Raw genomic sequence first — 11931 nt, forward strand, 5'->3', positions numbered from 1 at the left:
TTTTTTGTCACCTATTTATGTGGGTTAAAGTATTTTAAAAAATATATTATAATGGCATAGATTATTCACATGCATACTGTAATAAATTAAAAAATTACATTATATCACCGCTCTTTGTATGCAAAGTGTGTTATAATATAACTTTTTTATTGTAATATAAAAAAGTTGTAATATAAGCACAGTTAGAGCTCTGGGTTCTTGGTCTTTTGTGCAGCTCTGGGATCTTGATTTTTTAACAATGTTTTGTTTATATTTTATATTTTACAAGCTGGTATATTTTAATTAATTTATTTTAATTGAATTAATTATTTAACAATTTGAACAGTACTGTAATTTAAATTGTGATGAAAATACGAGTATGAAGACATGGCTGTAAAGGTGTCAATCTTTGCCTGTAAAAAAAGATTATTTCGTTATATAATTTTGGTGCCACTCGAATTATATTATTGATTTAATTACAAATTTATATTTTAAGTGCGTTTTAGATTTGTATTTTTAGCAAAATCACTGACTCGAGCTTTGATATAGAACAAACTCTCCCGGATATATTGGAAAGTGCTACAAATACAACCATCAATCCTTTACCTTCTAAGTCGCGGAAAATGAAATAGTATTTAATTTTGTTAGATTCCTATTTCATGAGATTAGATAAAGTAGAGTATGTAACGTGCATAACTTGGCATTAAAACACTCGTGTCTCTATTATAAAATTCACTTCGTTCGTTTTATAAAATGCAACTCGTGCTTTAATGACCGTCATTATGCAACCGTTTCATAATCTACTATTTCAAATCGATCCAGTAGTTTTAAGTATATTCGTTGTATACAATTCTTTCCTCTTTATAATATTAGTGTAGATTTCGAAGTTTTCTTGTTTATTGTTGCGAAAAACTTATACATAACATTTTAACAGATTTTGGCTTCATGTTCGAATCGTCCCCGGGTGGAAACCTGGGCTTCGAGCCCGACATCAAGCTGACCGACGAGATGGTGATGGTGATGGGCGGCAAGATGGAGGCGCCGCCCTTCAGGTGGTTCTGCGAACTGTGCGTGCAGGCGTTCTTGGCTGTCAGGTGAGTTACTTGTTGCACTATCCTTCGAGCTCCATGTAAGGAGTTTACATAATAATAATTTAATTTTCCGGCTGCGCCATGTAAGGTCGTGCACAATGAAACCAGCGTTAAGCTTGTACTAACTTTATTTCAACTGTCATTTTACATCACATATTTATTTTATCAAATACCCTCACACTCCACATCTAGCGATTGACGAGATGGTCATGGGCGGAAAGGTGGAGGTTCTGCTTTACAGTTCGCTAGTGCAAATGTTTTATACCTTGACAGTGTAACTATCGTATTCGTCTCTGTATATGTCTGTCTAACACGATGTATTGCTGTATTTTAAAGAAAGATAATCGTTGAGATGAATTCGAAACTCATACTGTCGTGAATTTGATAATTTCAGCCAAATCGATTCAGTAGTTCTGCCGCAAGGACTAACAAACAGACACTTATAAACCCAAGTTTTTGAGTTTTAACAAGATGGCGCCCATATAGCAACTATTACATGACAATTGACAGCAAACGTCAAATCGACTACTGCATTGAAACCGTCATCAATCTGCTATAGTGTTGCATTGCTTGGGAGAGAATGAATATTATTTCGAAAGAATTAAAGTAAATTCGTAGATTTGTATAATCAAAAATAGTTTAAAAAAACATTTTTTTTTATTTCCGCCAGGGTACAATGACTGATCCTGGGCTGCATACAATTGAGGACTATCCCTTTCCTGTTTTATAAAAAAGTTTTGTTTTATTCCAGGCCATACCAAGAAGCGATAATATCGATGGTATCACTAATGCTGGACACAGGCTTGCCCTGTTTCCGCGGGCAGACGATACGGCAGCTTCGGTCGAGGTTCGCGCCTAACTCTACGGAAAAGGAGGCAGCGGCATACATGCTCTCCGTGATAAGGAACTCCTTCCTCAACTTCAGGACTAGGACGTATGACATGATACAGTATTATCAGAACCAAATTCCTTATTAAAGTAATCACAATTCACAAAAAATTAAAAAAAAAATATATGGAAATAGAAAAAATAATAGGAAATGTTACTGTAAAAAACCATAAATATGGTTAATATAACATTTAAAAAAAATAATAATTAACCATCAGGGTTAGATAACTATTTTAGAGGTGAATAACAACTTTCCTATCAGAAAATTATTGATATCTTGTAATTATCTTACCGATATTCACCTTTAATAGGATTATAATGGCCATTCTACACAAATAAATAAAATATTATTGTATAAATGTGTATCTAATTAGATACACAATATAATACGATATTCTTTGGGGTTTAAAATTTGGAATCTGGAAACCCTCGAGATCTGCTTGCTACCTTACAAATGGTCTAAACTTTATAATTACTTACATACTCATGGTAGTAACAAGGGTTGACAAATTTTTAGTTGTCATAATATCCTGTCAGGCCTGCCTGATCTGGTCTCAAAAAGCCTACAATAGTAGATACCATCGTAGGCTTTCTATTCCATAATTCATTCTTTTTATGTCCTTTAATTTGTTCGGATTATGTTACTTACCATTTTCTTATTGCGAAACTTGTTGAGTGGAGTAATTTTTAATACGATGTTAATGGAAACAAACGAAAAATAATTAATCTATTAATTCAATTACTTATTTAATTTTATAAATTTTATGAATGATGATTTTATACGTATCTTAATTTTGTAGTTTCAATTTTTATCTATACAATTTGTTATACATATTTACTTAGAATTCTAATTACTATTTGTCACGGTCAGAAATGGTGTACAAGGCTATGGTTATTAATTAAAAAGGTTTTGGTACTTACCATTACAAGTTGTGGTGATTTTGTATCTTTGAGGATACAAGGCAAAAAGGGTGTTGATCTCTGTGAATTTTTTTATTTAAGATATAGGCAAATGGGAATATTATTTATTGACGATGGGGTAAGGATAAATGATGGGATACTAATAAAAAATATATATTTGTACTTATGCATACACATTCGAAGGGATACATTTTTGTAATGGCATTAAATATCATGATTGTAATACTGGTAATTTAAAAATAATTTCCAAATTACTAAATTGATAGAAGCGTTAACTTTAACCTTATTAACGGCCACAGAGTAAAGAATGATCCAGTACGAGTCTTTACAAGTAGCGTGGTAAAGCCGGTGAAACAAATAAAAAAAGCAAACGTCACGTGTCTCCTTGACATCCGCATATACAAATTTTATTCATAATTTGTATTTCAAAATTTAACACTAACAACAATTACGTAAATTAATGTAATAATCAATAATTACTAATAAAAAATTACTCCATCTTATTTTTTTACTTTATGTAAACAGTTTTTAAAATATTTATAAACATAATATGATGCCATTTTTCTTGAATGATATTGAAAATTACAATGCGACGCTTCGTGTCGTACTGACTGGAAAATGTATTATTTTTTGAATTTTGTATTTCGAACGGCTACGACACCGTCGTGTTCCGTGCGCTCTATCTGCTTATTATTCTTTAATCTGTGATAACGGCAGTCATATTGAATTCAAAATGGCGGTGGCGCGTAGACAATATAGACTAATAGATGGCGTGCCGGCTATGAATATTTCAGAAGTGTTGAAATAAAATAATACATATCGCGTCTCTTTTCTTTATAAAATGCATATTTTTTTTTCTAAAAACGCATTGGCATATTTACTTCAATGACCTTACAAAAAAGAGGCTTGCAATTTTCATTCGAAGAAACTCCATACGTTTGTTACTAAATAGATTTTGACAGCGTCTTGTGACGCGCATACATTATACCAAAAAATCTTAAAAAAAAAAATAGATGGTTCCTCATATAGAAAATAGATTGATATAGCCAAAACTGTTCTAAAATTATAACCACTATATGTTAATAAAGAGATGTGTTATATCGTTTTATAGCTTTACTTGTGTAGTAATACTGTTGGAAGATACGAGAATTGTATGAGAAAATAAGATAATTATTTTGTCACGTCCATCGATCTACTATTAAAAAGTGGATGCACAATCAGCGAACAAAAAACGTCCTCACTCAATGAGTGCGAAACACAAGCTCTTGACACTCAATTCAAATAGTCGCATTTGCAAATTCAACCTTAAACTCAATCCTTAAGTTGAATTTGCTCTGATTTTAGGATTTTATTGAATATTTAAAGGGCTTAATTTTCTTTACCAATATTTCTAAATCTGTCAAAGCAAAATTGGCCAGTTTTTAAGCGAAATTTTCTACAAGATTGTGCGTCCTTTTATTATAAGAGGTCAATGGTCACGTCTCATATTCTTTCATCTATTTTCTTTCTTTTATACTTTGAGCGTGTACTCGTAAGAGTAAGTGATTACCTACTTTTCAGAAAGTATTTTAACTTTTATATTTCTGATTCCGTGATGTGTTATTATGTCTACGTACGTGATGTATGTAATTATCAATTATTTAATAATATTTATAATTAATAATTATTATTTGATTAGATTGATGTGTAATTAATGAAAGTAAATGTTGTTCTCGTTTGTTGATGTTGTTGATCATGTATTATATTCTATTTAATGATTGAATTTATCATTATTATATATTAAATAATATTTAGAATCTTTGCCAGTAGCTACATCACAGATTGATTTAAAGGACGATAGAAATAATATACAACGGTTTAATTTTATTGTACCAGTACTGTTTCTGGACGACAGTCTAGAATCTATGCTAAATACTGTGTGTACATTTTTCTATTCTTCGACAACTAGGTATCACAGATTGACACCTATCTTTTATTCAAAGTCAAGATGTACTTTATTAATAATACAGGCATGTAATGTAACGCTCTTATGCATATATATTTCATTAAAAAAGATTCAAAGTTTAATTTTCTAATTGAAATATTTCTGTTTATTTTTAATTGGTGCTTCCAGGTAAGATGAACCTCCTTTTATGAGGTTATAGTGTCAAAAAAGTGGGCATTCCATCCACATAACTGATATTTTTTTGGAATGATCTCTAAACTATATTATGATCAGAAATTTAAATCAGTCTGTGTTGTAACCAAAATATCACGTAAAGCAATAAGTTTCAAGTAATAAACTAAATGTTACCATTGCAAAAAAGTATATCCTATTTATTAATTTTATCTCAGTTTATCACTTGCGACGTATTGCCGATTAAAAAAAAAGAAACTGTAATTGCGTAATTGTTTAATGAATATATTTGTACATTCCTCCTGTAGTATCTATGTTGTTGGTATTAAAATATCTGCTATATTTATTGACTTTTGATTTAGTATACTACTTGGAGTATAGGTACCATAAAAAGACGGATGAATGGATCTGTCAAAATCAATCTTCGAGTAAGTCTGTTCGCGATTGGTGGCGCTCTCGATGCCAGCTTTACCGCGATCTCTTTTACCCGCCTAGAGATGGATAGAGATAGACGACAAAATGGCGGCATTTGATTAGTTCTTGATTTTGGCCACGCGCAAACTTATCGTGTGCGCACTCTAGTATTCTGTATATTGCTGAGTAACTATTTAGAGACATTGTAATTTTTTTGAATTATTTTGAAAACCAATCAACATCTTCCATCTTGTCTTTACTTAACATCACGTGAGAAATGAAACAAAATAATTTAAAGCTTAATTACTTTTATTATCACAGCTGTTTAAAAAAGATAAATAATATTCCAATTTTTTTACAATTTTCTTCACTTTGCTCACATCTAATTCCGGCAAATGAGTGTTGCCATGTTCAGGGAATTTCTTATAAAATTCCCCATTATGTTTGTCTATTTTGTTTTTTAATTTATACTTGGCTTTCGCTTCAGTAAATATTTGAATGAGGTGTGATAAGGCTGATTTGCTGTAGTGTAGTTTATTATCATCTGAAGGTCCCTGCAGTATTAGATACACGTCGTTCTTCATGACATCTAAACTGGCTTTATCTGTGTGTATGTATTCGCTCTGAAATTAAAATATAGCGAGTAAGCCTTTATGGAGCCATCTAAACAAGATAAGTTATCACCTGCATAGTATTAGGGGTGGACTGACAGCAGAGGATTATGAGAATTATCTTTAGGGGATGCTCGCGACATGACATGAATTTCTGTTTTTCTCAAATCTATAATAAAAAGTAGCTTATATTCTGCTTCAAGCTCCCATTTATTACTGTACCAAAATTCATCTAAATCAGTGCAGCGATTAAGTTGTGAAAAAATGCCAAACAGACAGATTTATTTATGCATTTCGTCGTTGTCAACCCATATTCGGCTCACTGCTGAGCTCGAGTCTCCTCTCAGAATGAGAGGTGTTAGGCCAATAGTCAGCCACGCTGGCCCAATGCAGATTGGCAACTTCACACACGCAGAGAATTAAGAAAATTCTCTGGAATGCAGGTTTCCTCATGATGTATTCCTTCACCGTTTGAGAAACGTGATATGTAATATCTTAAAATGCACACAACTGAAAAGTTGGAGGTGCATGCCACAGACCGGATTCAAACCCACACCCTCCGGAATCAAAACAAGGGTTAGCCACTGGGCTATCAATTATATATTTTATATTTATATATTTATGCATTTATAACATCAAAATAAAAAATAATATGGTTGATAGATTACCTAATAAACCCTTACTTGAAGACATCACAAATCTATGATAAAAAGTAGCTTATATTCTGCTACAATGTCCCATTTAGCACTGTACCAAAATTCATCTAAATCAGTTCATGTGAAAATATGACTAACAGAGAAATTTATTTTTGCACTTATAATATTAAAATTAAAAAAATAATATGGTTGAAAGATTAATAAACCCTTACTTGAAGACATCTTTGTACAACAGACTCAACAGCAATATCAGCATCTTCAAAATTGGCGTTAGAGTTCAAATTAGCGGAAATATCAAGTAAATGTGATGCAGCTTCCAATGCTTCTACCTCACCATTGAAATATCTTGCTGCGAAAGCATATGACGCTAATACGTTAGCCATGTTGTATCTAATGGCTTCTGATGGTTTGTTGCTCTGAAAATTAAGGAAAAAGCATGTAAAAACTTTATTATAGTAGTTAAAATAGAAGTAGGACTCTACAAATCTAATTTTTTTTTAACTCTTTCGCAAGGCATCTCATGTATTTTCCTCTGGTATGGTACGAGGTGTTTTGACCTCATACTAAAACTTTGTGGTGCGGTACGAGGTCCATCGACCTAGTAACTCTTGAAGCCGCTAGAAATTTGAGGTCAATTGACCTCATTCCGCAGCAAACGTGTGAAGTTGTGATGCTGTCTTTGATGGAAGCAGGCTCACTTGGAAGATGCACAAGTTTATGGTACCCATAGCTTTGACGGTTTCTACATGACATCGTACCAGAATGCTAAATTGCTTGCCAGTAGGATGGTAACTGGCCACAGCGTAATAGCTACCAGCAGACTGGTCTGACACTGGTCTTACCCACTTCTAAAAACCTTTTTAAGTTAGTTGGAGGGGAACGAGAATTTTGGTCATATGTAAAAGATATGGCAAAGATTATGTAAAAAAGTTTGAGTTTGTTGAATCCTGGGTCAGGCAACACAATATTGAGCTTTCTATCCTTCTGAAAAAATCTCAGTCGGCTTAGAGTTTAGAAGTTGGTGAAGTAGCACCCCATGCTTTTAGAGAGCATGTTAGTTGTCAATCAGTGCCATTATCAACATCTGGATTGGAGCAGAGTAGTGGGTCTAAGCTTCAATTATCTTCCACCATTTTTTTCTCACTGGGAAATGATTTTATGCATCCCTGCCAAAGGTTTCGCGGAAGAGACTACGCAGCACCCTCAGGAAGGTATGTGGGAATCGCCAGTCAGGACCAGAATACCCACTAAAACAATTCTCCTCCATCATAAGGAAGGCCTAATCTTGTAAAAACTAATAAAATAATATTATCATGATGTCTTACAGTGAGAGAACTAAACATTGGCACAGATTTAATATCAGGACATTCAGTCAATTTATTACTGTCTACATTTGCCTCATTAACTTCTTCTAGAAGTTTCTTTTCCTTTCTGTGTGTCCACCATGGTTCCCATTGGGGTATAATAGGGCCCATGTCACCATTGCTGAGCATTGCTTCAAATTCATTCCGTTCATCTTCTGTCAATGCATTCCATAGAGCATCAGGATTGTCTAAATTGAGGTCTTTGATTCTTGTATGCAGGTCATTCTCTGAACAATCATCTGAATCTATTTCTTCTATGTTCTCTGTAACACAGAATACAAATACTCATCTAAACTAAAGGTAAGATTAGATGTTTTGTCTACTTGTTTCTTTGTTTGATATAAAAAGGCTCTGAAACTACTGGATCAATTTGAATGATCTAAACTAAAGGAAACATTAGATGCTTGGTTTGTTTGTTTGTCATCAATAGACTGGAACTAATTTGAAAAATTCTTTCATCAATAAAACGCTGCATTATCAATGAGTAACATAGGTTATATTTTATTCCCACAGGAATAGGAATTACACAGGTGAAATTACATAGATTGGAAAAATGGAGGATCTGCTGGTAATAATATAAAAATAGTATTTGTTGTTGAGAATGAAAATAACAAAGGTAGTTATTCTATATATAGGTATATCAACATGATGTTATTTCTAAATTACCTTCTATATTTTCTGACTCTTCTAAAATGTCACCATCATCCTCGATGTTTTCATCGTGCATTTTTTTAAGTATATCAATCATTTTCTGTTTGGAAACATCGTCAACATGGAGTGATGACAGCTCTTCGTTGACACACTCCCTGTAGAAACTCTCCGAGCACTGCGAGTGCTTCTCAGACTTGTAGCAGTCGAGAGAGCAGTAGAACACTTCACAGCGTGGACAACAATACTTACTGACTGTTTCATTACATCTAAAATATTAAATTGTATACATTTTTCTATTAAAACCTGTGGTTGCCCAGTGGATATGACCTCTGCTTGAGTGGTGGACTAAGGCCTAACCCCACTTATTTGAGCTCAACAGTGAGCCGAATATGGGTTTTTAGTGATGATGATGATGGATGATGATGAGTAAAAACCTAACGAAAGATAATTCATGTAAACAATAGTTATATTGATGATAACATTATAAAAGATCAAACTTAATAGAACCTCTTTTTTTTTTTGAGCCAGGAAGCGAACGTAACAATAATATTTATTTTCAAGATTGACAATTTTATGGAATAATTTCTTTAAATCAAAGAGATTAGAGATTAGAGCGTATTAATTATTTGTTTATTAATTAAGTTTAAGTACTTACAAGCCACATAACCTATCTGCCTTAGATTTTAAGTTTTCGCTCGACATTATCGATACTATAATATTCTTATTAATCTGTTTTTTGGTTGTTAATAGCTTAAAATTATTATATTAAAAATACTAAAATATATAAAATCCGCCAAAAAATTGAAGTTTGAACAGACGTCAAATAAAGAACTCAACTAAAGATTACAGTGTATTATTGGAAATAGATAGGCTACTCTAATTTTTTTCGGAACGCCTGTGATAGCGCCATCTAGTAACTAGCCACGGTATTTTTAGTACAGTATCCATTTTGTCTCTCATTTATTTATTACTTCTTTTTTTTTAAATTTTTAACAATATAAGTATAAAATACAAAACATTATTAAAAATTTATAAAAAAAAATTCACCCTCCCGCTGCGGGACATTTGAGTGTCCAAGCAACCGGTGGTCAGGGCTCCAGAGTGAGGAACCTCCTCACAATACGCGCCGTCTCAAGAATCCTCAAATTATCTTTGGATCTATACCGGTTCGAAAATTATTTTATGAATAAAAAAGCATCATCTGTAAGTTTAGTTGGCTATTCTATCCCCATATCCCCACGGCATCGAAAACAATACGGGTAAAACCGCGGGGCCTATTTAAATGCACTAATTACGTTTAAAATAAATACCTTCTAATTTTATAAAATATTAGTATCTAAGTTCGAACTCATATACTCGTAGTTGAAATAAATGATGAACTTTGAAGTCTTTTTAAGTGGTGGAATGGCAACTTGGCACCAGAAAGTGCAACGATGATGACCCTCCACTAAGTAGACTGAAATATTAATATCAAAGGGATGCACTCAGCTCGAGACCGTAGAGTTTTAAAATCCTTACAGACGCCCTACGTCCAATAGTGATCTTGAAAATTCTTGTATTAATAGAAAAGCACGTCATTTGTGAGTTTAGTTGGTTAATTTATCCCCATATCCCCACGGGATCGAGAACTACAAGGGTGAAACTGCGAAGTGTCTGCAAGTAGTGTATATAATATACTAACTACGTGCAAAAATACATACCTACCTATCCACTAAAGTCAGATCCACTATACACTAAGATTAATCAAAGTTTTTCGTACTTCTTCAATATGTCCGAAGGTTGCCTGGAAGAAATCGCTACTTAGCGATAAGGCCGCCTTTTGTATGCTGATCTCTTCGTAATTTGTTTTTTATTTCACTTGTTTTTGTCTTTGTGGTGTGCAAATAAAGTATATTTATCTTTATCTTTATGTCTCGCCATATCTTTTTCCTTTGTAATAAAAATCTTATGTGCGTTAGTGCTCATGTTATTTACAAAATGGCTTGACAAATTGGGGTCATATATCTAGTCATAGTTCATGTCTATGTCATTCCTTTCAATACTATTGATTTAGTGTTTGTATATAAATAATTCAGGTATAAACGTTAGTTTTGCCATATAAATTATTTCTAGGAATTAAATAACGTAAGTATTTATTTCAGCCAAGAAATATATTAATTTAATTAAATACTTTTCAAACAATAATTTAATTACAAACAAAAGGAATATTGAGTTAAAAAAACATAAAAAAATATATATATTAAAAACAAATATTGTGTCCTAAATTTATATGACAGTGGAAAGTAATGGGTTAATACATTTTTGGATGGACCACCCTTATTACTTAGAGGTACGAAATATAGATGTAATTTTTAGGGGCCTTTTGTATCCGACTCTTGATCCAACAGTTAAGCGAAAGCTTCTTAAGGTGTTGGTCGAAGCTTTTCGCTATAAGACCATTGACTGAAACAACTATCGGAACAATAATAGTGGACTCAACATTCCACATGGCGGTAATCTCGTGAGCAAGGTCCAAGTATTTTGATACTTTTTCCTTTTCGGCATTAACTAGATTATCGTCATGTGGAACAGTAATATCAACAATTATTGCACGACGCACTGACCGATCGACTAGCACTATATCAGGTATATTGGTTACAATATACCTGTCAGTGATAATCGTTCGGTCCCAGTAGAGCAATGCACTGCTATTTTCAAGAACTGACGCTGGGTCGTACCTATAGTAAGGCATCTCAAAATCGATAAGGCCATATTGAAGAGCAAGCTGTTGGTGGATTATCTTGATTATGTCTGTGCAAGTATTCGCCGTTAGCAAGGTGAGAACACCCGGACACAATATGCCTGAGGGACTCCCCAGGACGATGACACGCTCGACAGATGTCTAGAGTGCCATCTTTCATAATGTGTTTCCGGTAGTTTCTCGTCTTTATAACTTCGTCCATAATTGCACAGACAAAACCCTCGGTTTCCCCAAAGAGGTCACCGAATTGCAACTAAGATACAGATGTTATTTGATCTACATCCGGCCCAGTAAGGGCCTTGTAGAATCGTCCATGCAACTCCTTGCTCTTCCATATTGCCACACGATCGTACAGCAACAATACCAGCAGCAGAGTGACGACGATATACTACCAGAGAGCTTGGGGCAAGTGGAGCTGCGGGCTCCAGTGAGTGCTCCCGCTACCGGTGGTATAGTGCGCCGCATGAGATGGTCTCGTCCACTCAATGAGAGCGTCATGC

General features: G+C 33.7%; 2 protein-coding genes across 4 annotated transcripts in view; one reads left to right on the top strand and one right to left on the bottom strand.

Moving 5' to 3' along the window:
* The window catches only part of LOC112048652 (phosphatidylinositol 4-kinase alpha), a 49105-nt gene extending 43768 nt beyond the window's left edge, over positions 1-5337 (top strand). For all 3 annotated transcript variants that reach the window (XM_024086282.2, XM_052882786.1, XM_024086283.2), the window contains 2 exons: positions 914-1073; positions 1822-5337. In XM_024086282.2, the coding sequence (XP_023942050.1) occupies positions 914-1073; positions 1822-2047 (386 nt within the window). In that variant the 3' untranslated portion in view covers positions 2048-5337. The remainder of the gene's footprint in view (positions 1-913; positions 1074-1821) is intronic.
* Positions 5338-5700: 363 nt separating this feature from the next.
* LOC112048651 (zinc finger HIT domain-containing protein 2) lies at positions 5701-9525 on the bottom strand. The gene is made up of 5 exons (XM_024086279.2): positions 9347-9525; positions 8707-8957; positions 8002-8303; positions 6889-7092; positions 5701-6032 (listed from the first exon to the last, which is right to left on the bottom strand). Exons 1-5 carry the CDS (start codon positions 9391-9393, stop codon positions 5709-5711), a joined length of 1128 nt encoding a protein of 375 aa, XP_023942047.1. The 5' UTR covers positions 9394-9525; the 3' UTR covers positions 5701-5708.
* Between the last annotated feature and the right edge of the window lie 2406 nt (positions 9526-11931).

Source organism: Bicyclus anynana, chromosome 8, assembly GCF_947172395.1.
Source record: "Bicyclus anynana chromosome 8, ilBicAnyn1.1, whole genome shotgun sequence".
Taxonomy (NCBI): Eukaryota; Metazoa; Arthropoda; class Insecta; order Lepidoptera; family Nymphalidae; genus Bicyclus; species Bicyclus anynana.